This window comes from Tamandua tetradactyla, chromosome 14 (genome assembly GCF_023851605.1).
Source record: "Tamandua tetradactyla isolate mTamTet1 chromosome 14, mTamTet1.pri, whole genome shotgun sequence".
Lineage (NCBI taxonomy): Eukaryota > Metazoa > Chordata > Mammalia > Pilosa > Myrmecophagidae > Tamandua > Tamandua tetradactyla.
Window position 1 is genome coordinate 90,203,688 of NC_135340.1, and position 27,124 is coordinate 90,230,811.

The 27,124-nt window shown below is 34.7% G+C and overlaps 1 protein-coding gene across 9 annotated transcripts in view; it reads left to right on the top strand.

Annotated features, from left to right (window-relative positions):
• Positions 1-27,124, top strand: part of SCAPER (S-phase cyclin A associated protein in the ER) — a 678,157-nt gene that overhangs the window by 234,863 nt on the left and 416,170 nt on the right. For 8 of the 9 annotated variants that reach the window (XM_077128470.1, XM_077128471.1, XM_077128472.1 and 5 more), the window contains 7 exons: positions 1,338-1,600; positions 6,023-6,259; positions 9,570-9,740; positions 9,974-10,049; positions 10,252-10,369; positions 10,639-10,750; positions 14,105-14,245. In XM_077128470.1, coding sequence (XP_076984585.1) covers positions 1,338-1,600; positions 6,023-6,259; positions 9,570-9,740; positions 9,974-10,049; positions 10,252-10,369; positions 10,639-10,750; positions 14,105-14,245 — 1,118 coding nt within the window. The remainder of the gene's footprint in view (positions 1-1,337; positions 1,601-6,022; positions 6,260-9,569; positions 9,741-9,973; positions 10,050-10,251; positions 10,370-10,638; positions 10,751-14,104; positions 14,246-27,124) is intronic. The other variant, XM_077128467.1, reaches the window with a different exon arrangement.

Genomic DNA, 27,124 nt, shown 5'->3' on the forward strand with positions numbered 1-27,124 from the left:
TTTTATTTCATTGTGCTATTCTCTTTTATTTGGTGTATTTAGACTATTTACCGTTAAGATAACTACTGATGTGGTGGGTCTTAAATCTGCTATTTTATTATTTGTTACTGTTTCCTCTTGTTTCTTGTTCCCTTGTTTCTTTCAGTGGATAAGTTGAACATTTTTTATGATTACATTTTTATTTATTTATAGTTTTTTTGGTACATTGATTTGTATAGTTTTAATGATTACTTTATGTGTTACAATACACGTTAAGTAACTTATCATAGTCTACTGTGTTGATGTTTAGCACTTTTGAGTGAAATTATTGCCAGGCAAAGACCTTGGATTCTTTTGCCCGACATGCTCAATAATCAGTTCCTGAGACACTGGGATTTCAAATAGTGAAAGAGGTTATTACTAGGTGTGTGGTAGGAGAGTAGATGGCCTAGTAGCCCAAAACCTGTCTCTTCGAACTGCAGTAATTCTGATAGTTTTATTGGAGAAAAAGATGGGCAGGGTTTAGGATAATGAGCACAATAGCCCGGTTGATGTAGAGGCGTTCTAAATAATGAGTATGCGCAGATTGATTAAATGCTTAGTCACATAGGGTGTGTAAGAGCAGAATGAGGTATAGGTGACTTGTGGGTTAAAGTTAAGGTACTGTGCTTGTCAGGCAGGCCCATTTTGGTTAGATCCAGTCTTGGTTATCAAGATAACTTTGGATTTGGAGTGGGTTACTTCTAGGCTGACCCAAGACCCTTCATTAATAAACATTAGGGGCTGTCTTTAGTGATTACACTGAAGTTGAAAAACTTAAACTTTAGACTCTAAAGTTTAGAAACTTTAAACTTTAAAGTTTAAAATTCTAAAGTTGAAAAACTGGGTAACTGGATACAAATGAAGATTAGTCACAAGGCTTTTACAATCACAGGGGCAGAAGATAAGGGCTATACAGTCATTATCAGAAATCAAGGCAGCTGGATTACAATGTAGAAATTTCAGGTATTTCCCTCTGTCTACTCCAGCAAGCAAAAAGAAATATCTACATAATGATTCAGTAATAAAAATCATCCCTTAAATTCTGATTTCTCAGTTACTAAATGGAGATATCTTCTTTATGTTTGAGTCCCTTTATCCTCTCCACTTTTAAAATATAATTATCTTTAGTATTTCTTTTATGTACGTTAAGAACGATACCAGATTTTGTTACAATTTTTGCTTTGCTATCAAATATGATTCAAAAAATTCATGAGAATAGTTTATTATATTTATCCCTGTTTTATCCCTTTCTCTGTTGTTCTTTCCTTTTATCATCTAATGAAATCTTGATTTGTTTCCTTCCCCCAATTGCATAGAACGGAAAGATGCTGAAGGATGGGAGACTGTTCAGAGAGGAAGGCCTGTTCGTTCACGATCAACAATAGTGATACCAAAAGATTCATTAGTTACAGAAGCACTGAGGTCAAAGGATGACAGTGATAAAGAAAATGTACATCTTTTACCTGAAGAAAGTATACAGAAAGGTGAATTTGTTGGAGAAGGACCTTACAATATTGTAGAATCTTGGCCCAAAGACTCATTACACTCTTGTGAGCATCCTCTTACTGAAAGAACCCAGGTAATGCATTTTCAAAATAATTTTACTCCTTTTTAACGTGTGTATTCTGGAATGTCTTATTTTTCCTCTTGATGTTTAACTCTTTATTGTGAAGAATTTCAGATCTATAGAAAATTTGCAAGAATAGCATGAACCTTAAGCACCCTTACCTAGATTCACGTATTTTAACATTTTTCCCACATTTTTCTTTTCTCTTTATAATTAAATGTCACACGCATATTGCATGCTAAACATCTGAGAGTAATTTGCAGACATCACAACCATTCACCTTTAAATACTTTAGCATGTAATCGCAAAGAACAAGGACATTTTTGTTTATTTAACCACATTATAAATAGCAAAGTCAGTGAATTCTAATTTATAGTCCATATTTAAAACTTTCCAGTTTTCCAAATTCTTTTTGTAGGATCCAATCCAGAATCTCACATTATATTTGGTTTTGTTTCTTTAGTGTCTTTCATCTGGGACAGCTCTTCAGCCTATTTTTGTCTTTCATGACATTAATATTTTTGAAGAATTTTTTTTTTTTGTAGTTTATCATTTGTCCATGATTCAATTTAGCTCATGCATTTTGGCAGGAATAAAGTGATTGTCCTTAGTGTCACCTAGAGGTGTATAATATTAGTTTGCCAAATTTTGTTGTTAAGTTTGATCTCTTGTTTAAGGTTGTAACATGTTTCATTTGGAGTGTTATTAAGAATGATGATAAAAATAAATTTTGAACTTGTTCTACTTTTTCTTCCTGAAAATTGTGGAAAATTTTTCTAATAGTTAATATTACTCCCTAATGTTAATATTCCCAGTATTTCTTCTGTTGAGTCACTTGAAATTTACTTTACTTACTTGATGAAGGACTTCATCTATTTACCTTTTTGTTTACATAAAAATTCGTGTTCAGTTGGTATGATTTTATATAAAATGACTAATGAAATGTAGCAGATATTATTTGAAACTATGGAGTATTGGCTAGGTTAATAAGTTGTAAAATAAAGTAATACTTTTCTCAGTCTGGGATAGTATCTGCTTTGTAAAATTCTCTTTTTACTTTTAGGATATTTATTTACATTAGAAGCTCAACTTCTTTGTTTTCCTTCTTAATGATGATAATGATTCTTAATCCTATACTGCTCCTGGTGTTGTTTGGTTCTTTAATGTGTATATGTTTTATACGCATATGAAATTTGGAAGCCTCTGTAGGCAGTATCTTATGCTTTTATATTTTCTACAATATGGAGCAGAGTTCTAGACATATGGAAATAATCAATACATATTTAGTGGCTATAATGTTAAGAAAATTTTTAACATAGTCAAACTGAAGCTAATTCTTGGTAAAGAAATAACTTTTCATAGCACTTAAATGTTTAGTATTTTTGTTAATGTGTACTTTAGCTAAAATATATATATAAAAGTTACGCTGGTTTTATGTAATGAGTACATTTATATAATGTTGAAATTTCAGGGATAAGCCATACATAAAACTTTAAAAAAATTTTTTAAGTTAATTTTTAAATTAAAAATATATAACAACAAGCATTCTTAACATATGATCATTCCATTCTACATATATAATCAGTAATTCACCATATCATCACATAGTTGCATATTCACCATCATGATCATTTCTTAGAACATTTACATCAACTGAGAAAAAGAAATAAAAAGACAACAAAAAAATTCATCCATACCATACCCCTTACCCCTCCCTTTCTTGATCACTAGCATTTCAATCTAAATGTTGCATTTAGATTGATTTGTTCCCCCTATTACTTATTTTTATTCCATATACTTTACTCGTTTGTTGATAAGGTAGATAAAAGGAGCATCAGACACAAGGTTTTTGCAGTCACACAGTCACATCGTGAAAGCTATATCATTATACAATCATCTTCAAGAAGCATGGCTACTGGAACACAGCTCTACATTTTCATGCAATTCCCTCCAGCCTCTCCATTATATCTTGACTAACAAGGTGATATGAATTTAATATGTAAGAATAACCTCCAGGATCACCTCTCAACTCTGTTTGGGATCTCTCAGCCATTGACACTTAATTTTGTCTCATTTCTCTCTTACCCCTTTTGTTTGTGTTGGTTGGAAAGAGAGGCCACACCTGAGCAACAAAAGAGGTTCTCTTGGGGGTGACGCTGAGGCTTTATTTTAAGTAGGCTTGACCTATCCTTTGTGGGGATAAGTTTCATATGAACAAACCCTAAGATTGGGGGCTCAGCCTATTGCTTTGATTGTCCCCACAGCTTGTGAGAATATCAAAAATTCTGCATTTAGGGAGGTTGAATTTTCCCCCTTTCTCACCATTCCCCCAAGGGGACTTTGCAAATACTTTTTTACTCACTGTTCAAATCACTCTGGAATTTATTGGGGCATCACTCTACAAACCTACAAAATCTCATGCCCTACTCAAGGTTCCATGTACTTACGGTGTTCAATTAAGCTGTACACGTAAGTTATATTAGGAACTGCAGTAGTCAAAATATAAATTTTGTACTGAATAAACATTTTTTGCTTTAGTCTCACACTTAATTAATATTTTAAAAATTTAATTTACCATCTATTATCAACATCCAGCAGTAATGACATTCCTTTGTTCTTCCTCATGCAAAAAACATTTTTAGATTTGTGTATTTAGTCACTATCATTATACACTCTAGGCATTCCTAGATTATACCATCTCAGTCTTTATCATCTGTCTTTCTTTGTGATTTCATTTGTGCCCCCAGCCCTCCTCCCTCTATCATTCTCACATTCAGCTTCATTCAGTGTTCTAACATAATTGTGTTACAGTTAGGTAGTATTGTGCCATCCATTTTTGAGTTTTTACAATCTGTCCTGTTGCACAATCTGTATCCCTTCAGCTCCAATTACCCAATATCTTACCCTGTTTCTATCTCCTGATGGTCTCTGTTACCAATGAAATTCTCCATACATAAAACTTTTGAGAAAACTATTAGTTAAATATTTCAGTGTAAAAGTTCACTGCTGTTGGTGACCAAACTAGTGATGATATTTGTTTTCTTCATGGTCATTCAAAGAATGAAATTAGCATATTTATTTCTTTTTCTCAGCATTCCCTGACAGTTTTAGCTTTTATTTTTGTTATATAAATGATAATGATTTTTAGTAAACAGGATTGACTATATTGTAAACATCAGTAATGCCAATATAAATATTGCCAAGAAGATTTTAAACCATCGTAACTAATGTATGTAAATAATGTTGATAGCAATATAGACAATGTGATACCGTTTAAATAATAATTAAGGTAAAATCAACACTTTGGGACACTTTAAGTTCAGACCAATCAATAGGAGAATTTTAAAAGTAGTTTATAAGATTGGCCAAGTTTAATATTTATATAAATAACCATACTGGGGTTTTTATGGACATTGTGGTGTTTATTTAAGAAGCGATATGAGTTTTAAATTCACAATTTTATATTTCAGTTCTTCAACTTGGAGCTCATTACTCTGAGTATAACTGACAAAAAATACCCTGTTTGAAAGTCAAAACAAAAGCTTGTTTCTCTTTACTAAACTATAAAGTTAAAAGAACAATGGATGTGTTTGAACTAAACCAATGTTTTTTTTCTTCCGTTTTTTTTCCCCCTCATTTCTGTTGGATATGTCTTGCATCCTTCTGGGGAATGGGGAAGATCTCTAAATCTGAAGAATACAAATCATATGATGTGATACTGCATGCTCAACTAAGCTATGCTTTTTAATGTTTTATTTTTCTTTTAGATCAGTGAATTAGTGCCACATGGGTCTTCATCAAAGATACTTTCAGGTTATGCTAATGATATCTGAAGAGAACAAGTTTCACATTTTTGAGTAAAATGCTCTCAAGTGTATTTTGGTGAAAAATGCCTTTAGGGTGTTTTTAAAAGAAAGCTGAATTACCTCATTTGGTATTAGACAGTCTTCTTGAAAGATCATATGAATAACTTTAGTTAGCATGAGTATGAGACTGAGTGTCATACTGTGATGATTAGATTTCTTTTGTGAAGGGTGTCAAGTAATCATCAAAAATCTGCCTTTTATTTCAATAAAATATAATTGCAATATATACTGTATATATTGGCTAATTTTTTGTGCACTTCAGGTGGTACTCAATACATAGTAGGCATGCAAATAAAATTTGTGACTGCTTAATGGTCTTCTCTCCTCTCCAACCCTCCCCTTCTGTCCCTTCCCTTCTTCTCTTCCTCTCTTCCTCCTCTCCTCTTCTTTTCTCTTCTTTTCCACTTGAAACATGTAGAAGAGGTGACTTGGTAGGGTGAATTATCCATCAGCCAATCAACTAGTGCTTCACATTTGGGAGGTTATGCACAATCAGTCTTTCTAAAGTGGAATAATTGCTGAATATTTTTTATTATCTCTGATTCATTCTATCAATATGTTTTATTAGTTTACAGTGAGTACTTTGGATGATGTCAGGAACTCTGGCAGTGGTTTCTTACAAGACAATTGTGTTCGAACTTCTGAAATACCTGCTGTACACATTGATATAGAATGTGTTTCAATTACTCAGCAAGCCGACGTACCTCTTTTGCAAACCAATGAAGACAAGTTTCCAGAAGAAAAAGCAAGGATAGAAAGTGAAATGGACCCTTCAGATATTTCAAATGTGAGTGCTGCTAACTTGGTAAGAACAACTTAATAGAATTCTGAGTAAACATATTTGAGAGGCATAAAGCCCAATAATAATATAATAACTGGAATTATGTATTACTTTACACTTTACAAAGCATTTTTTAACAAAGCATTTGTATATACTATTTCATTTTAGCATTTTATTCTAATAGTAATCTTTTCATATAGTTAATTTCTTCTTGTTTTGTAGAGAAAGTGAGATTGTGAGAAGTAAATAACTTCCTCAGAATCATAAAGTTTGCATGTGATATAATAAAATGCTCTTTAGTCCAAGATTAAGAAATCAAATCACTAACAATAAAATCTTCCATATGATTTCTATCATTCTGATAGATGGGAAGTGGTGCTTATTGGACTTAATTGTTAAAAGTCTCCTTCGCAGAGTGCTTCAGACAGGTATTATCATTTGCTTGGGAATGTTCTTGAAGCTCTTCAAGGTCTTTAAGATCTTTAATAAGAAATTTATTTACCAACTCTACTCCAGAGTCTCAAAAATTACATTGATTTGGGTTGATTTATATATTCATATTTTTGTATGACTACTTATTTCTGCTCATCTCTTCCTATTTTTATTTTGTATTAAGATATTTGATATGGGGATAATCCTGAATAGATCCTGAATAGCTTTGTTCAAAATAATCCTGAAAAGGTTGTTCAAAAAATAATTTTCTAAAGAGATAGGCATGTATAAAAAGATAAGTTATTCAAGTATTATTTTTTAAAAGACTACTTACTGTACATTATGATATCTTCCAAAACTTAATACCTTAAAATGCTAAGAGATGCTAACAGCAGATGATACAAGACCAAATTATAGTTCTGGTAGAGAGAGAATAACAGCAACTATAAATGAATCTTGATGTGAGTTATGAGGCGGGGGGAATAGAAAAGAATGGATTATCATAGTAAGAAAAACAAATGTTTAGATTCCTTTAATAAGGTTGAGCAATTTGCTCTTTAAGTTGGGTCTTTTAGAGATGAAGTTTGTAACACAATTCTGGTCATGTAAATAAGTAGTATATTCAATATAAATAATAAAATTGTATATGGATCATTAATTGTTATTCCATCTATCAACTCTATAAACTTTACTACTTGGTTAAAATCTTTTCAGGTCTTCAGAGAGTTAACTAAATAGAAGTGAATTCTGGGGAAAAAAAATTGAGAAAGAAAATAAGTTTTATGTGAGAGCCTCTTTTCTCCAAACTTAAATATACATGACTTTACTATCTGGATTTTTATTATTGTTAGATATCACATCTGTGCAACCCATTAACAGTAGTCAGTTTCTATAGTATTCTAGAGAGAACACTTTTTTTTTTCTCTTCCCACTTCTATTCTTTTCCCCAGAGACAACTTTTGAGGGAAGGGGGTGCCATAAAAACGTACCAAAGCCAAGTCTCCACTTCAGACCAATTATATCCTAAGCTAGGGCCCACACATTTACATTTTAAAATAACTTTATTGATGTTTAATTGATTTACAATAAACTTCACATATTTAAAGAATACAAATTGATGTTTTTAGATGTATTTTATGCCCACGAAGCCATTACTACGATCAAGATAATGGATGTTGATTGATCCCAGAAGTATACTCATTTCCCTTTGCAATCCCCTTTCTTGTCCTTCCCTGCACTGTCTTCCCAGGCAACCATTAAGCTGCTTTCTGTCACTCTATATTTTCTAGAATTTTATATAAATGGAATCATACGATTTTACTTTGGTTTCACTAGGCATAATTAGTTTGAGATTCATCCATATAGTAGGATGTATTAGTAGTTATTCGTTTATATTGTTGTTAATAATATTCCACAATCTGTTTGTACATTCACTTGCTGATGGACTTGGAGTTGTTTTCTTTTTCTGTCTTATGAATGAAGCAGCCGTGAACATTTGTGTGAATCCTTGTGTGAACACGTTTTCATTTCTCTTGGGAAAATACCTAAGTTAATTTTGTCGATAATATTGTTCAAGCCTACTATATACATACTAATTTTCTGTCAGTTGAGAGAGGTGTATTGAATCATCTGGATATAACTGTGGATCTATTTTTTTGTTTTAGCAATTTTGGGAATACAGTGTGTCTTTTGTGAGTGACTTCTTTCACTTAGCATAATGTTTTCAAGGTTCATCCATGTTGTAGCATATATCAGTATTTTATTCCTTTTTATGGCCAAATGATATTCCTATGTATGGTTATACCACATCTGTTCATCAGTTGAGCATTTGGAGTGTTTCCACTTTTTGGCCATTATCAGTAATGCTTTAACTATCTGTGTACAAGTTTTGTGCAGATGTGTGTGTGTGTGTGTGTGTGTTTGTGTGTGTGTGTATATATATATATTGTGTGTGTGTGTGTAGACATATTTTAATTTGTCATTTGAAGTAGAATTGTTGGGTTATAGAATAGCACTTTGTTTAACCTTTATGAGGAATTGTCACATTATTTTACAAATTGGCTGTACCATTTTACAAACCCACCAGGTTCATTTCTTTTTGCATTTCTGTCAGATTTTGCTTCATGCATTTTTCTCTTTTATCCCTCCTTATGGATTGAGGTTGTTGTTTTTGTAAATATGAAGTCTTTAATTTTTAGTATTTCTTTCAATAACAAACTTTTTTTAAAAAGAATTTTGCCATTGCTTAGTGTTCTTATATATGGGACCCTACAGTGTATAATTGAATATTTTTTGTAATTATACTTTGTCTTTGTTGGCATATTAGCTATAACTCTTTGTTTTGTTGTTTCAGTGGTTACCTTAGGGTTTATGGCATATATTTTTAACTTCTCATGGGGATTTATAATTTAATAATTCTGATGCATATTATTTGTATTTCTTCTAATGCATATTTTGAAATTAGGTATATATGTTCAGAGAGTGCCATTACCATTACAGAATCAATTCTTTCCATGTTCCATTTGTAGCCTAGTATTTTTCTTTTGTTATTGTTAGCTTATTTGATTTGTAACTGTTTTGAATTTTGGCACTCAGATTATTTTGTCATTAATAATAACAACTTACATAGCTGCACAGTTTTTCTTCTACAGGAGTCTTGTGAAGAAGGTAAATAATGGATTATTGTCTCATTTTATGGAGTAGAAAATAAGCTTTTGGTTCTAAGAAACTTCCGACTCTCATACTAGCAAATTGTAAGCCTATACTGAATTCAAGGTTTTATCATTTGAGATGAGTGCTATTTTATCTATACTGTTTTCATGATTAAAGCATAATGAAATATTACTTAACTTTCCAGTTCAGTGATCAATCTGTTTTTGTATGTTCATTTTTTACATTATAGTCCATGGCAGAAGTTCTTGCTAAAAAAGAAGAGTTAGCAGATCGTCTAGAAAAGGCCAATGAAGAAGCCATTGCTAGTGCTATTGCTGAAGAAGAACAGTTAACCAGAGAAATCGAAGCTGAAGAAAACAATGAAATTAACATTGAAACTGACAACGATAGTGATTTTTCGGTGAGCTTTTAGAATTTTTAACATAGTTATTCAAAATATTTTATTCCCAAATAAAATTTGTGGAGCCAAAAGGACTTAGAGTTCATCTAATCCTATATAAAATTTTTTACTTAATGTAGCTTTTTTCTTGTTTTTGATTATGTGTTCAATGAAATATATTAGCAACAAGTAGAAAAATGGTATATGTAGTTCATTGTTATAATTGCTTTTCATTTTTCTTTATTTCACTTTAGGCCAGCATGGGCAGTGGGAGTATATCTTTCTGTGGTATGTCTATGGACTGGAACGATGTCTTGGCGGATTATGAAGGTATTGTGTGTGTGTGTGTGCGCAAATGTGTATTTGTAGGTAGAGGAGTGTAAAATAGATTATCTTATTACATGGAGTTTTTGTGTAAAATAAATAATTTGGAAGAGGAATGCTGATGCCTTTTTAATATTCTCTTCTTATATATTGGTATTTTAGAACTGTATGGTTAGACAGTAACAATAGATTTCTTTTTTCTGTACAGCTCGTGAGTCTTGGCGCCAGAATACATCCTGGGGAGATATTGTAGAGGAGGAACCTGCTAGACCTCCGGGACATGGAATTCACATGCATGAAAAACTTTCCTCACCGTCTCGCAAGAGGTCTGGCCTTTGAAAATTAACTTGAAGTGTTTCATAGGTGGGAAACTGGTTCTCTTGATGAAAATAGATTTGCAACATAATCTCTTAAGACACAGTACTTCAGGACAGTTTGATATGCGTTGAAAAGTGACAGTCTTTTCCTGGAATATTAAGCCAGAATTAGTTTGAATACTATTTATATTTATTTTAAGAACTGTGTAGACTAAAGAATAGTCTTTTTGTCTTTATCATGTAAATATTTGTCTCTCCTGTCTTTGTTTGTGTAATAGAACAATTGCAGAATCTAAGAAGAAACATGAAGAAAAACAAATGAAAGCGCAGCAGCTAAGAGAAAAGTTACGTGAAGAGAAAACATTGAAGCTTCAGAAATTGTTAGAAAGGGTATGTTTCAATGAAGTTAAAATTTGTTTTTGGGAAATTATGGTAATTTTAAATTGATGGGTTTATTTTCAACTTGACTTTTTCTTATGGCCTGAGAGAAGCTAAAAGAACCATAGAAATAGTTAAATTTTCTAGTAACTAAAGGCATTTCTCTCTATTGAATTCCAGAAAGTTACCTGTCAAAAATGAATTTGGGGCGGGCCGCGGTGGCTCAGCGGGCAAAGTGCTTGCCTGCTATGCCGGAGGACCTCGGTTCGATTCCCGGCCCCAGCCCATGTAACAAAAACGGAGAAACAGAATACAATAAAACAAGAAAATGTTTAAAGATGTTTCCCTTTCTTCCTTCCTTCCTTCCTTCTATCCTTCCTTCCTTCTCTCTGTCTTTCCTTTAAAAAAAAAAAAAAAAAAAAAAAAAAAAAAAAAAATGAATTTGTAGTTCCCAAATTAGTAAATTGATACTTTGGAGGCTTGGCATAGATTATTGGGGCTTTCTTTTTGTCTTTAGCCATATTCATTGAAGGATACCCTTTGAGGAGTCTTGTCCATAGTGTAGAATGACTTGATAGGATGATTTTGAGCCTCATATTATCAGGTTTGAATAACTGGGGAGATTTTTTTGCAGAAAACCTTCTTGGAGTATTTAGAGTAGTGCAGCTGTAGATCAGTGTGGTATGTTTTAAGGAACATGGCCCTTGGAGGTAGCCAACCCAGTTCAATCCTGGTTTTACCAAGTAATAAGATACGAGGCCCAGGGCAAATTACTTAACATTATTGCATTTCTGTTTTTTACTTTGTAAAATGAAAATTGTAATTATTTACTTTATAGGACTGATATGATGATTAAATGAGGAAGGTATGTAAAGTGCTAGTGTAGTAGTGGAATGGTGTTGCTCAGTAGTGCTTCATCTTTTTGTTATTTAAACACATGGCAGATATTGATGAGTACTTGTTCTAGTTTGCTAGCTGCAGGAATGCAACACACCAGAGATGGACTGGCTTGTAATAAAAGGGGATTTATTTCATTAGTTCTTCAGAGGAAAGGCAGCTAACTTTCATCTGAGGTTCTTTCTTATGTGGGAAGGCTCAGGGTGATCTCTGGTGGCCTTCTCCCCAGGCCTCTGGGTTCCAACGACCTAGCCGACTGCAGGTGTAATCAGCAACAGATGAGGTTCACGTATCATTGGCTCATGTCTACAGCAATAGAACTAGGTGCCTTCACCTGGCCAAGTTGACAACTGAATCTAACTACCACAGTACTATATCAGTTATCTTTGCTGTGTAATGAATGGCCTCAAAACTTAGCTTAAAACACAAACATTTATTATCTTACAATTTCTGTGGTCAAGGAAGCCAGGAGTGACTTGTTCCAGTGATAACTTGCCCAGGGTCTCTCATGAGGGTACAGTCTGGCTGTTGACTGGGGCAGCAGCCTCTGGAGCTAGACATTTCACTTCCAGACTCATTCTTGTGGTATTGGCAGGCCTCAGTTCTTCTCTAGCTTTTGGCTAGAGACCTCTTTTTCTTGTCACCATGGTTTTCTCCTTACCAGAGCTCCTGTGATATGGCTGTAATCCCTAGAATTTCTTGTTCTGGGGAAGTAATCCTAGGGAGTGAGGTAGAGAATGGAAGAGTGAAAAGGAGATCTACCAAGATTAGTATCTAATCTTGGAAGTGACATGCGATCACTTTTGCTGCTTTCTATTGGTCATACCCTGTTCCAGTGCAGGAAAGGCCTGCATATCAGGAGGTTGGGGATATTGGTGGTCATCTTGAAGGTTGCCTACACAGTATGACAAAAGATATATAATCATTGTATAACAGTTATAGGGTGAGCTTCTTTGTTACTTTCTGATATTAGAAAGGAGTACTAATATACATAGGTGAAGCGTATTACTTGTATTATAAATATTATAATGCATATTTTTAGATTCAGGAGAGTTAATTAAATTAAATAATGCTAATGTGTTATCTAGCATAAGATTTTCTTTAGTATGGTAGTAAAGTTAATTGAGATGAGAAGAAATTCTTTGAGTTTGCCCTTTTACTGGAATCTCAAGAATTTGCCAATATTTTTCTTTTAATCATTTTAAATGGAAGTTCAAATATGAATAGCAGCCCCCATATTGAGGGATTCTATAAGAATTAATATATTATTTCATTTTCAGCTTGAGAGGTTCTCTAACAAAACCACCATTTGTCCCTTTGTTGGGTGTATAAAGCATGTAAAATTGCACAGTATATTTTCTCACTATATAATATGTTCTCTAGGTGTTCATGCAACCATAATCATATATTCTTGAAATTGTTTAAGACTTTAGACATTCTCTAGTTTAATTTTCCATCAATACAGGTATCTCTTCAAATGATTATAATGGTAAATTCCACCTTCCATTTGTGTAGTATTCTACATGTTCTGCACTATTCCGCATGTCTGTCTCATCTGATCACAATAACTCTACAAGGTGGATATAGCAGATACTGAAACCCTGTGTTACAGAGTGAAAACTATGTCTAGAAGAGACTGACTGCTATTTTCAGTGTTACCAGACCAATAATTTGCAGAGCTAGGGCTTTAAGGACTCTGGCTTCTAGTCCACTGCTATTTCTGTAGCATGCTTTTTTCCATTGGTTCAACATATGATTATTTAGCTGAAAATCAACCATAATGTTAGTTTTTTTACCCCCTCATGTTGAACCAACATCTTGATTATCCATTACTTATTCTCATTGGTTGTGAATATGATTTCCTGGAGCAGTACAGAATAAGTCTGTTACTTATCTTGTTTGATACTGTTTTAAGGTTTAAAAGCTGCTGTCATGTCTGTCTTTGTTGTTTTGTAGGCAAAACCCTCTTAGCTCCTTCAGAGAATGATTCTTGTGCATATAATGTGCTTTTTCAGACTTCTAACCATTTTCCAGCCTCTTGGATAAAATTACTCATTGAAGTTGAGTTATAGAAATTTTTAAGGTTTATAAGGATGAGATTTATACACTTAGGTTTGTTTTAGGTATATTCCAGTGCAGTGCAATGACAATAACAGTAAAGATTTCTATAGAATTATGTCTAAATATATGTGAGTTAATATTAACTCAGTCCTCATAGAAACCTTCTGAATTAGATACTATTAAGATATTCTATTAATAGATAAATAAACTGAGACATAGGCTGGAAGTTTGCTTTGTTACACAGCTTGTAAGCAGGCAATATTGACTCATTCAGTCTGTCTTCAGAGTCTGAGTTCTTAATCATTAGTCATACTACTTATTTAGGTGTCTACGTTCTGGGCTTTATGTATTCATAAGATATTTATCTGTTAGAACTTCTGTATGTTGAAATTAACTCACTATATATAGGAGAAGGATGTCCGGAAGTGGAAGGAAGAATTACTAGATCAGCGACGTAGGATGATGGAAGAGAAATTACTTCATGCTGAATTTAAACGAGAGGTGCAGTTACAAGCAATCGTGAAAAAAGCACAGGAGGAAGAAGCTAAGGTATATTTTAGATGCTTTAAACATTGAATTAGTTAGCTAAGTACATTTTTCATTTGTTAATTTTAATAGCAGCTAACATTTATCGTGTTTATTATGTGCCAGTATTTTATGAGCTCTTTCTAAACTTATAAGTTGCATTATCATATTTTATCCTTAAAATAATTCTTTGAATTATGCATTATTTTTACAGCTTTATTGAGGTATCATTGACAGACAATAAGTAACATGCATGTAAAGTATTGTTTGAGAGTTTTGATATGTATACATCTCCAAAGCCATCAGTACAATGAAGATAATGAACAACTCCATCAATCAAAATTTCTTCATTCCTTTTTGCAATTCATTCCTTTCTTTAACACTGTCCGCAGGCAACTGCTGATCTCTTTCTGTCATTATAGATACTTGTATTTTCTAGAATGGTACGTGAATGGAATCATACAATATGTGTTCTTCTGTCTTTTTTCTCTCAGCAAATTTTGAGATCTATCCATGCTATTGTGTGTAACAGTAGTTCCTTCCTTTTTGTTGCTGAGAAGTATTTCATTATATGGATATACCATAATTTGTTAATCTAGTCACTTGTTCATGGAAATTTATTTCCAGTTTTTGACTATTGCACATAAAGCTACTGTGAACATTCATGTATGCACATTGGTGCAGTGCACTTTAATTTTGCTTGAGTAAATACCTATAAGTATATTGGCATCGTCTTATGATAGGTTCATGTTTAATTTCTAAACATACGGTTTTCTAAAGTGGTTATATTATTTTACATTCCTTTAAGCAGTGAATGAGGGTTCTAATTATACCATGTCTTCACCAACACTTGGCATGGTCAGTTTTAATTTTAGCTATTTTTGTATGTGTGTTTTAGTTTTCCAGCTGTTAAGACAAATATCATCTGATGGCTTGGCTTAATAACAAGAATTTATTGGTTCATGGTTTCAGAGCCTACCAGAGTTCACATCCACAGAAACAGGGGTTGGAACCTGAACATGTCATTTGCAGAGGGCATGTTTAATCCCAGACATGCTGTGCATAGTGTCTCATATGTGTTTTTCTTTGTTGTTGTTAATATTTTTATTGTACACAATTAACAAACATGCAAACATTCTCTACATGGTGTGCAATTGGTGGCTCACAATATCATCACATAGTTGTGTTCATCACTGTGATAATTTTTTTTAACATTTGCATCTCTCCAGCAAAAGAAATAAAAAAGAAAAAGAAAGAACTCATACATGCCATACCCCTTACTCCTCCCTTTCATTGACCACTACTATTTCAGTCTGCTCAATTTATTTTAACCTTTGTTCCCCCATTATTAGTTTATTTTTATCCATATTTTTTTACTCATCTGTCCATACCCTAGATAAAAGGAGCCTCAGACACAAGATTTTCACAATCACACAAAAATGATATTGCAAAAGCTATATCATTATACAACCATCTTCAAGAAACATGGCTATTGGAACACTCTACAGTTTCAGGTACTTCCCTCTAGCCACTTCAATACACCATAAACGAAAAAGGGGATATCTATATAATCTGTAAGAATAACCTCCAGGATAGCCTCTTGACTCTGTTTTAAATCTCTCAGCCACTGGCACTTTATTTTTTCTCATTTCTCTCTTCCCCCTTTTTGGTGGAGAAGGTTTTCTCAATCTCTTGATGTTGGGTCCCAACTCATCACAGGATTTCTGTTCCATGTTGCCAGGGAGGTTTACACCCCTGGGAGTCATGTTCTACATAGAGGTGGAGAAGGGCAGTGAGTTTGCTTGCACTGTTGGCTTAGAGAGAGAGAGAGAGTCCACATCTGAGCAACAAAAGAGGTTCTCTGGGGGTGGTTCTTAGGCCTAATTTTAAGTAGGCTTAGCCTGTCCTTTGCGGGGATAAGTTCTATAGTGGCAAACCCCAAGATTGAGGGCTTGGCCTATTGATTTAATTGTCCTACTGCTTGCAGAAATATCGGGAATTCTCCATATGGGGAAGTTGAATTTTCCCCCAAGGGAACTTTGCAAATAGTTCTTTATTCACTGTTCAAATCACTCTGGGATTTATCAGAGCATCACACTAACCTGGATAAACCAACAAAATCTCATGCCCTTTTTAAGATTCCATGTACTTACAGTGTTCAGTTAAACTAACCATACAAGTTAAATTAGGAAAATGTACTGGTCAAAATACAAATTTTGTCCTGGTGCCTGCTCATGCAAATAAAACAAAACAAAACAAATTTTGCACCAAATAAACATTTCTCCCTTTAATCTCACACAGAAGTTGAAATTTAAAATATAAATAACCGTCTATTTTCAACACCCTGCAATACTGACATTCGTTTATTCTTCCTCATGCAAAAACATTTCTAAATGTGTACATTTAGTCACTATCATTGTATACCCTAGGCATTCCTAAATTATGTCAGTCTTTATCATCTATCTTTCCTTCTGGTTTCATACGTGCTCCGAGCCCTTCTCCCTCTATCACTCTCATATTCAGCTTCATTCAGTGTACTTACATTATTGTGCTATAATCAAGTAGTATTTGCCATCCATATCTGAATTTTTACAGTCAGTCCTGTTGTACAATCTGTATCCCTTCAGCACTAATTACCCAATATCTACCATAGTCCTATCCCCTGATATCCTGTGTTCTTAACTGAAATTCTCCATGTTCAGTCATTAATGTTAGTTCATATCAGTGAGACCATACAGTATTTGCCTTTTTGTTTCTGGCTAATATCACTTAGCATAATATCTTCAATATCCATCCATGTTGTTATATGTTTCCTTGCTTTATTCTGTCATACAGCTGTATAATATTTCATCATATGTATATACAGCAGCTTGTTTAGCCACTCATCTGTTGATGGACCTTTGGGCTGTTTCCTTCTCTTGGCAATTGTAAATAATGCTGCTATAAACATTGGCATGCAACTGTCCATTTGTGTCCTTGCCCTCGTGTCCCCTGATTAGATACCTAGCAATGCTATTGCTGGGTCATATGGCAATTCTGTACTGAGCTTCCTTAGGAACCACCATACTGCTTCCCACAGCTGTTGTACCAGTTTACATTCCTACCAAAAGTGGATAAGTTTGTCCCTTTCTCTACATCCTCTCCAACACTTGTTGTTTTCTGTTTGTTTGATAATTGCCATTCTGGTGGGTGTGAGATGATATCTCACTGTGGTTTTGATTTGCATTTCCCTGATAGCCAGTGAAGTTGAGCATCTTTTCGTGTGTCTTTTGGCCATTTGTATTTCCTCTTCTGAGAAGTGTCTGTTCATTTTGCCCATTTTGTAACTGGGTTGTCTTTTTGTTGTTGAGTTGAAGAATCTCTTTATATGTTCTAGATACTAAATCCTTGTCTAATACGTGGTTTCCAAATATTGTCTCCCATTGTGTGGGCTGCCTTTTTATCTTCCTGACAAACTTCTTTTTTTTTTTTTTAATTTTTTTTATTAAGTAAAAAAAAAATTAACAGACAAAACATTAAGATATCATTCCATTCTACATATACAATCAGTAATTCTTAATATCATCACATAGTTGCATATTCATCATTTCTAGAACATTTGCATCGATTTAGAAAAAAATAAAAAAGACAACAGAAAAAGAAATAAAACGATAACAGAAAAAAAAAGATTATACATGCCATACACCTTACCCCTCGCTTTCATTTACCACTAGCACTTCAAACTAAATTTATTTTTAACATTTGTCCCCCCTATTATTTATTTATTTATTTTTAATTAATTAAAAAAAATTAACGCAACATTTAGAAATCATTCCATTCTACATATGCAATCAGTAATTCTTAATATCATCACATAGATGTATGATCATCATTTCTTAGTACATTTGCATCGATTTAGGAAAAGAACTAGCAAAACAACAGAAAAAGATATAGAATGATAATATAGAGAAAAAAATAAAAATAATAATAAAAAATAAAAAATAAATATATATATATAAACACAAACAAACAAAAAAACTATAGCTCAGATGCAGCTTCATTCAGTGTTTTAACAAAATTACATTACAATTAGGTAGTATTGTGCTGTCATTTTTGAGTTTTTGTATCTAGTCCTGTTGCACAGTCTGTATCCCTTCAGCTCCAATTACCCATTATCTTACCCTGTTTCTAACTCCTGCTGGTCTCTGTTAAGAATGACATATTCCAAGTTTATTCTCGAATGTCGGTTCACATCAGTGGGACCATACAGTATTTGTCCTTTAGTTTTTGGCTAGACTCACTCAGCATAATGTTCTCTAGGTCCATCCATGTTATTACATGCTTCATAAGTTTATTCTGTCTTAAAGCTGCATAATATTCCATCGTATGTATATACCACATTTTGTTTAGCCACTCGTCTGTTGATGGACATTTTGGCTGTTTCCATCTCTTTGCAATTGTAAATAACGCTGCTATAAACATTGGTGTATGTGACAGATTGTTTTTCTCTTGCTGCTTTCAAGATCCTCTCTTTCTCTTTGACCTCTGACATTCTAACTGGTAAGTGTCTTGGAGAACGCCTATTTGCGTCTAATCTCTTTGGGGTGCGCTGCACTTCTTGGTTCTGTAATTTTAGGTCTTTCATAAGAGTTGGGAAATTTTCAGTGATAATTTCTTCCATTAGTTTTTCTCCTCCTTTTCCCTTCTCTTCTCCTTCTGGGACACCCACAACACGTATATTTGTGCGCTTCATATTATCATTCAGTTCCCTGATCCCCTGCTCAAATTTTTCCATTCTTTTCCCTATAGTTTCTGTTTGTTTTTGGAATTCAGATGTTCCATCCTCCAGTTCACTAATTCTATCTTCTGTCTCTTTAAATCTACCATTGTAGGTATCCATTGTTTTTTCCATCTTTTCTACTTTGTCCTTCAATCCCATAAGTTCTGTGATTTGTTTTTTCAGACTTTCTATTTCTTCTTTTTGTTCAGCCCATGTCTTCTTCATGTCCTCCCTCAATTTATTTATTTGGTTTTTGGAGAGGTTTTCCATTTCTGTTCGTATATTCAGCATTAGTTGTCTCAGCTCCTGTATCTCATTTGAACTATTGGTTTATTCCTTTGACTGGGCCATATCTTCAATTTTCCTCGCGTGATCCGTTATTTTCTGCTGGCGTCTGGACATTTAATCAGATTTCCCTGGGTGTGGGACCCAGCAGGTTGAAAGGTTTTCCTGTGAAATCTCTGGGCTCTGTTTTTCTTATCCTCTCCAGTATGTGGCACTCGTGGCACTCGTCTGTCTGCGGTCCCACCAGTAAAAGATGCTGTGGCTCCTTTAACTTTGGAAAACTCTCGCTGTGGGGGAGGGTCGCCAGCCAAAGCGGCTTGGGGGAGTTCCAATTCAAATCCCGCGAAGCCAAGCGTGGCGTTGGGCACTGGCCGCTGCGGCTTGGGGGAGTGCTGATCCAACGTTCCCAGCCGGACCGGGAAGCCACGTATGTGGAAGGGACCCCGGTCACCGGCCTCCACGGTTTGGGGGACCTCCTATCCAATTCTCCCAGCCGGCCCGCGAGGCCGCGCGTGTTGGCGGCGCCGGCCGCCGCGGCTTGAGGGGATCGCCTGTCCAATTCTCCCAGCCGGCCTGGGAAGGAGGGAGGGAGGGACTCCAGCCGCCAGCCGCCCCGGCCCGGGGAAACACGCGCCCCTCGGGGATCTCACCACAGCGGATTCTTCCTGCCGGTTCAGCCTTTCCAGAATAGGGTACGCTGTCTTTTTGGTCTCTGTCCTGGCTCCGGGAGCTGTTCTGTACCGTTTCTATTTCTTTAGTAGCTGTTCTGGAGGAGGAACTAAGACCTACGCATCTTACTAAGCCACCATCTTCTCCGGAAGTCCCTGACAAACTTCTTTGTTGCACATCAGTGTTTACATTTGAGGAGTTCCTGTTTATTGATTTCTTTCTTCAGTGCTCACCCTTTGGCTGTAAGTTCTAGGAAACTGCCTCCTATTACAGGTTTTATAAGATATTTCCCTGCATTTTCTTCTAAAAATTTTATGGTCTTAGCTCTAATGGTTATGTCTTTGATCCATTTTGAGTTAATTTTTGTGTAAGGGGTGAGGTATGTATCCTCTTTCATTCTTTTACATATGGATATCCAGTTCTCTAAGCACCATTTATTGAAGGGACTGCTTGGCCCCAGGTGAGTTGGCCTGACTACCTTATGAAAGATCCGTTGTCCATAGATGAGAGGGTCTGTGTCTGAACACTCTTATTTGATTCTCTTGGTCTGTATATCTACCTTTATGCCAGTACCATGCTGTTTTGATCACCATAGCTTCGTAATATGCCTTAAAGTCAGGTAGTGTGAGACCTCTGACTTCATTTTTCTTTCTCAAGATATTTTTAGCTATTCAGGGGACCGTGCCCTTCCAAATAAATTCGCCTATTGATTTTACTATTTCTTAAGAGTAAGGTTTTGGAATTTTAATTGGTATTGCATTGAATCTATAAATCAATTTAGGTAAAATTGACATCCTAACTATATTTAGTCTTCCAATCCATGAACACAGTATGCTCTTCCATTTAGTTAGGTGTTCTTTGATTTCTTTTAGCAATTTCTTGTAGTTTTCTATGTATATTTCATTTGTATCCTTAGTTAAATTTATGCCTAAATATTTTATTCTTTTTGTTGCAATTGTGAATGGAATTTTTTTCTTGATTTCCCCCTCAGATTGCTCATTAGTAGTGTATAGAAACACTACAGATGTTTGAGTGTTGCTCTTGTACCTTGCCACTTTGCTGTACTCATTTATTAGCTCTAGTAGTTTTGCTATGGATTTTTCAGGGTTTTCAAGGTATAGTTTCTTATCATCTGCAAATAGTGAGAGTTTTACTTCTTTCTTTCCAATTTTGATGCTTTGTATTTCTTTTCCTTGTCTAATTGCTCTGGCTAGAACTTCCAACACAATGTTCAATAACAGTGGTGATGGTGGACATCCTTGTCTTGTTCTTGATCTTAGGAGGAAAGCTTTCAGTCTTTCCTCTTGAGGATGACATTTGCTGTGGGTTTTTCATATATTCCCTTTATCATGGTCAAGAAGTTCCCTTTATTCCTATCCTTTGAAGTGTTTTCATCAAGAAAGGGTGTTGCATTTTGTCTGATGCCTTTTCTACATCAATTGAATTGATCATGTGGTTTTTCTGCTTTGATTTGCTGATATGGTATATTAGATTAATTAATTTTCTTATGCTGAACCATCCTTGAATAATTGGAATAAATCCCACTTGGTCATGGTGTATAATTCTCTTAATGTGCTTCTGGATTTGATTTGCAAGAATTTTCTTGAGGATTTTTGTATCTGTATTCATTAGAGAGATTGGTATGTAATTTTCTTTTCTTGTCGTATCTTTGTCTGGCTTTGGTTATGAGGGTGATTTTGGCTTCATAGAGTGAGTTAGGTAGCCTTGCTTCCTCTTTAGTTTTTTTGAAGAGTTTGTGCAGGATTGGTACTAATTCTTTCTTTAATGCTTGGTGAAATTCACGTGTGCAACCATGGACTTTTATTTTTTGGAAGCTTTTTGATGACTGATTCAACATCTTTACTTGTGATTGGTTTGTTGAGGTTATCTATTTCTTCTCAATTCAAATGACTTTCAAAATGTCTTCTTAAATGCCTTCTAGGAATTTTTCCATTTCATCTTTGTTGTCTACTTTATTAGGACATAGTTGCTCATAGTATCCTCTCATTACCTCCTTTATTTCTGTGAGGTCAGTGTTTATGTCTCCTCTTCCATTTCTGATTTTATTTATTTGGATCCTTTCTCTTTTTCTTTTTGTCAACCTTGCTAAGGGTCCATCAATTTTATTGATTTTCTCATACAAACAACTTCCAGTTTTGTTGATATTCTCAATAGTTTTCATGTTCTCAATTTCATTTATTTCTGCTCTAATCTTCATTATTTCATTCCTTTTGCTTGCTTTGGGTTTTGTTTGCTGTTCTTTCTCTAGTTCTCCCAAGTAAGCTGTAAATTCCTCAATTTTCACTCTTTCTTCTTTTTTTGATATAGGCATTTAGGGCAAGAAATTTCCCTCTTTGCACTGCCTTTGATGTATCCCATAAATTTTGATATTTGAAGTTTTCATTTTCATTTGCCTCAGTCTGTTTACTCATTTCTCTTGTATTTTCTTCCTTAATTCACTGGTTGTTTAAGAGTGTGTTGTTTAGCCTCCATATATTTGTGAATTTTCTGGCCCTCTGTTTGTTATTGATTTCCAACTTCATTGCTTTATGGTCTGAAAAAATGTTTTGTATGATTTCAGTCTTTTAAAATTTATTAAGACTTGCTTTGGGACCCAGCATATGGTCTGTCCTTGAGAATGATCCATGAGCACTTGAGAAAAAAGTATATTCTGCTTTTGTGAGATTTAATGTTCTTTAAATGTTAAATCTAGTTCGTTTATTATATTATTCAAAGTCTATGTTTCCTTATTGATCCTCTGTCTAGACATTTTATCCATTGATGAAAGCAGGAGATTGAAGTCTCCAACTCAAAATAGCTACTCCTGCTCTTTTCTGATTGCTGTTTGCATGGAATATCTTTTCCGAACCTTTTACTTTCAACTTATGTTTGTCTTTGCATCTAACATCAATCTCCTGTAGACAGCATATAAATGGGTCCTGTGTTTTTAGTCCATTCTGCCAGTCTATGTCTTTTGATTGAGAGTTATTATTGTAAAGGTAGTCCTTTCTTCTACCATTTTGCCTTTTGGATTTTATATGTCACATCTAATTTTTTCCCTCTTTTTACCTTAACTAATGATATTCATTGCTACGCCCTTCTCCACGTGTCTCTCTCCTGTGTTTTCCTGTCTGCCTCTAGTGCTCCATTTAGTATTTCTTTCAGAGCTCGTCTCTTGGTCACAAATTCAGTGATTGTTTGTTTGAAAATCTTTTAATTTCCCCCTCATTTTTTGAGGACAGTTTTGCTGAGTATAGAATTCTTGGTTGGCAGTTTTTCTGTTTTAGAATCTTAAACATAGCATACCACTGACTTCTTGCCTTCAAGGTTTCTGTTGAGAAATCCGCACATAGTCTTATTGGGCTTCCATTCTATGTGATTGATTGCTTTTCTCTTGCTGCTTTCAAAATTCTCTCTCTTTGACATCTGTCAGTCTGATTAGTAAGTCTCTTGGGGTATGTCTATCTGGTGTGTTCTGTTTGGGGTACGCTGCACTGCTTAGATCTATAATTTTATGTCTTTCGTAAGAGATGGAATATTTTCAGTAATAATTTCCTCCATTAATCTTTTCCCTCTTTTTGCCTTCTCTTCTCTTTCTGGAACACCCACAACACATATATTTGCATGCTTCATGTTGTCATTGAGTTCTCTGAGACCCTGCTCATAGATTCACATTTTCCCCCCCATATTTTCTTTTAGGTGTCAGATTTCAGATGTCCAATCCTCCAGTTCCCTAATCCTTTCTTCTGTCTCTTCAAATCTACATTACAGGTTTCCATTTATTTTTTTCATCTCTTCTGCTATACCTTTCATTCCAGGAGTTCTGTGATTTGTTTTTTCAAACTTTATGTTTCTTCTTTTTGTTTGCTTATTGTCTTCTTTATATCCTTCCTCAACTCATTGATTTGATTTTTGATGCGATTTTCGATGTCTGTTTGAACATCCTAAATTAGTTGTTTTAACTCCTGTATCTCATTTGAATTGTTGTTTTGTTCCTTTGGGCCATATCTTAAATTTTCCTTGTATGACTTGTTATTTTTTGCATTTGATTTCTTTAATTAGTTTATTCTAGAGATTTTCACTCTTTTACCTAAGATTTTCTTGCTGGATGGGTTTGTTCTCTCTCTGTTCTTTGACATTAAGTTTAGATTATTCTACACCTCTAGCATAGGTTTTGTTTAACAGTTCAGAGTTTTTTAGTTGTTTTTTTGTTTCTTGCCTGCCTATATGGAGCCTTTTTTTTTTTTAGGAGGGTCTACTTAGATATTATAGACTCCAGTCATATTTCCCCAGACCAGACTGGCCTCTTCTCAGGAGGAAAGAGTCACTTGCATCAGGTATCCCTGAGGATGAGACCCAGCAGGTTGATAGACTTTATTATGAATCCTCTAGACCCTGTGGTTTTTGTATCCTGTCCAGTATTTGAAGCTTGTCTGCCTGTTGTTTTCCACCAGCATAATGTGATGTGTTGCCTTTAATTTCAGCAGACTGCCCTGCTGGGGGCGTGGTTGAGTCAGAGGAGACAGTGTAGGCTGACTTGGATTGCTTCAGTTTTCCTGTCCTGGGAGGGAATTCCTTCAGGGAAGGTTTCCACCTGAGGTGGGCCCCACCCCTCTCCTGGGGAACATCCAGCTTCTCGGGAATTAACTCCTTTCACCTGTCCAGCAGCTTTGTCTCTCAGACAAACTTAATTCAGCCTTTGCCTGTGGCAGTTGGATCCTGAGAAGCCTTGCAGTTCTATCTATTGAACTGTTAAGTAGTAGAAACAAAGCAAAAAAAAAAAAAGTCCTTTTCAGAGCAGGATCCGATTGCTAGTGTTTGTTAATCAAGATGTTAAGTTGGTAAGTTGCTCTATGTATCTCTAGGCTCTATGTGCTTCCACCCCTTTTATTTAGGGTCCAGCCTTTGTAAGAATTTTATGGTGTCCTATCCCAAAAAGCCTCTGTTTCTGTTTGTTTGTTGTCCAAACCCCCCACCCCCACCCCCACATCAACCCTGCCCCCCACTCTACTGGGGCAAAAACTTCTAGTACCTTTACCTCTTATTTGAGGTTTATCTGAGCTGTGGGCCTTTTTTCAGTAGTCAGAATTTGTTAAATAATTCTGCAGTTAGAGCTTGGTTGAGCTAAGCCCCTGCTGCTAGTAAAGTCTTTGTCCTTTCCCTTAGGGGTACCATGCTGCTGTGCCTGAGGGAGGAGAGTTGTCCTCTGGTGATTGGGGACTTACAATTCTGGGTGGGATCACAGCTGGTCCAGCTTGTCCAAACTGGTGTACTCTGTATTTCCTGTCACTGATACCACCCCAATAGTTGTTCTGTACTTGCCTGGCTATTTACTAGGTCATATGTATGTATCACATTTTGTTTATCCATTTTTTGGTTGAGGGACACTTGGGTTGCTTCCATCTTTTGGCAATTGTGAATAATGTTGCTGTGAGCATCAGGGTGGAAATATCTGTTTGAATCCCTTGTTTTCAGTTCTTTGAGTTTATAGAGGGTTTGCCAGGTCATATGATAATTCTATACTTAACTTCCTGAGGAACTGCCAAACTGTATTCCACAGTGTTTGCACTATTTTGCATTGCCAACAGCATACAGTGAGTGAGTGTCCCTGTTTCTCTATATCCTCTCCAAAACTTGTAATTTTGTGTTTTAATAGTAGCCATTGTAGTGGGTGTAAAATGTTATCTCATTGTGGTTTTGATTTGCGTTTCCCTAATAACTAATGCAGTTGAGCATCTTTTCAAAGTTTTTTTGGCCATTTGTTTATCTTCTTGGAGAAATATCTGTTCAGGTCTTTTGCCCATTTAAAAATTGGGTTGTTTTCTTTTTATTTTTGAGTTTTAGGATTTCTTTATATATCCTGTATATTAAACCCTTGTTGGATATGTTGTTTCTAAATATTTTCTGCCATTGAGTAGTTTGTCTTTTCACTTTCTTTTCTTCCAAAATTATAGACAGGATTTTATTTCTCTTTGCATTTATGAGGTGGTATTTGTGGCATATTGTATATAAATAACAAAGTAATATTTCTACTAATATTTCTTAATACTCATCTTTCCATTAGATATGAGTTGATACTTATTTTTAGCAAACCTGCACAAAAGTATTGCCACAGATTTCATTGAGTCTTATTATTCCTAAGAACAAGAATTTTAAGATAACGTCATGCTTCCCAACAATATTCTAAGAATTTAGTAAGCTGTTTTTCATTAAGATTGCATATGAAGTAATACGTTACCAACTTTATCAGCTAAGTAGATCTAAGAGGTTATAAAAATAAATATTTTAGCCAACAATTTAGAAGTAGACATAAATGGTTATAAAAACTATAAATATATATCATTTAAGCACTAAGTTTATCTTACAGAATGATTCAGAACAATGAATCTAAAATATTTTCACTTTGATATGACTGGAGTTCAAAGAATATTCTGTTCTAACAATAATGTCTGTGTATGAAGCTTTGATTTTGGTGTGTAGTAGGCAGAATAATGGCCCCACAAAATGTCTATGCCCTAATGCCAAGCACCAATGAATATGTTACCTTATATGGCAAAAAGAATTCTGTAGTTATGATTAAAGGTAAAGAGTGTGAGATGTGGAGATGTACCTGGGTAATCTGTATTTTCTCTGTGGGCAAATTGAATCACATGCATTCTTAAAACTCAGAACCTTTCTTGGAAGAGAAATGAGGCAAGAGGAAGAGGAGAAATTTGAAGAGTGAAATGGGTTTGACATACAGTTGCTGGGTTTGCAGATGGAGGAAGGCACCACAAGCTAGGGCACAAGGGTAATCTTTAGAAGCCGGGGATGGCTCTCAGTTGACTTCTAGCAAATAAACAGATGTCTCAGCAATGACAAGGAGTTGAATATTGTCAACAAACTGAATGAGCTTTAGCAAAGGTAGGTTATATGGTCTTGCATTTTTAACCTAATTTCTTATAATGGCTAAATAATAAAAATTCATTTAAACTTTTGTTGAAGGAGGTTATAGGAATAGATATCAACCTGAATGAGTTAATAGTTATAATTTACATCTCTTTAAGATAATTTACCTTTTCTAAATTCTCATTTTCTGTATCTAATCCACATCAAATAATCAATCGATAGAAATAGAATGAACATGTTATTCATGTTGTATCATTAGGCTCAGATTATATGGAAAGTAAAACATAATATGGAAATAGTCT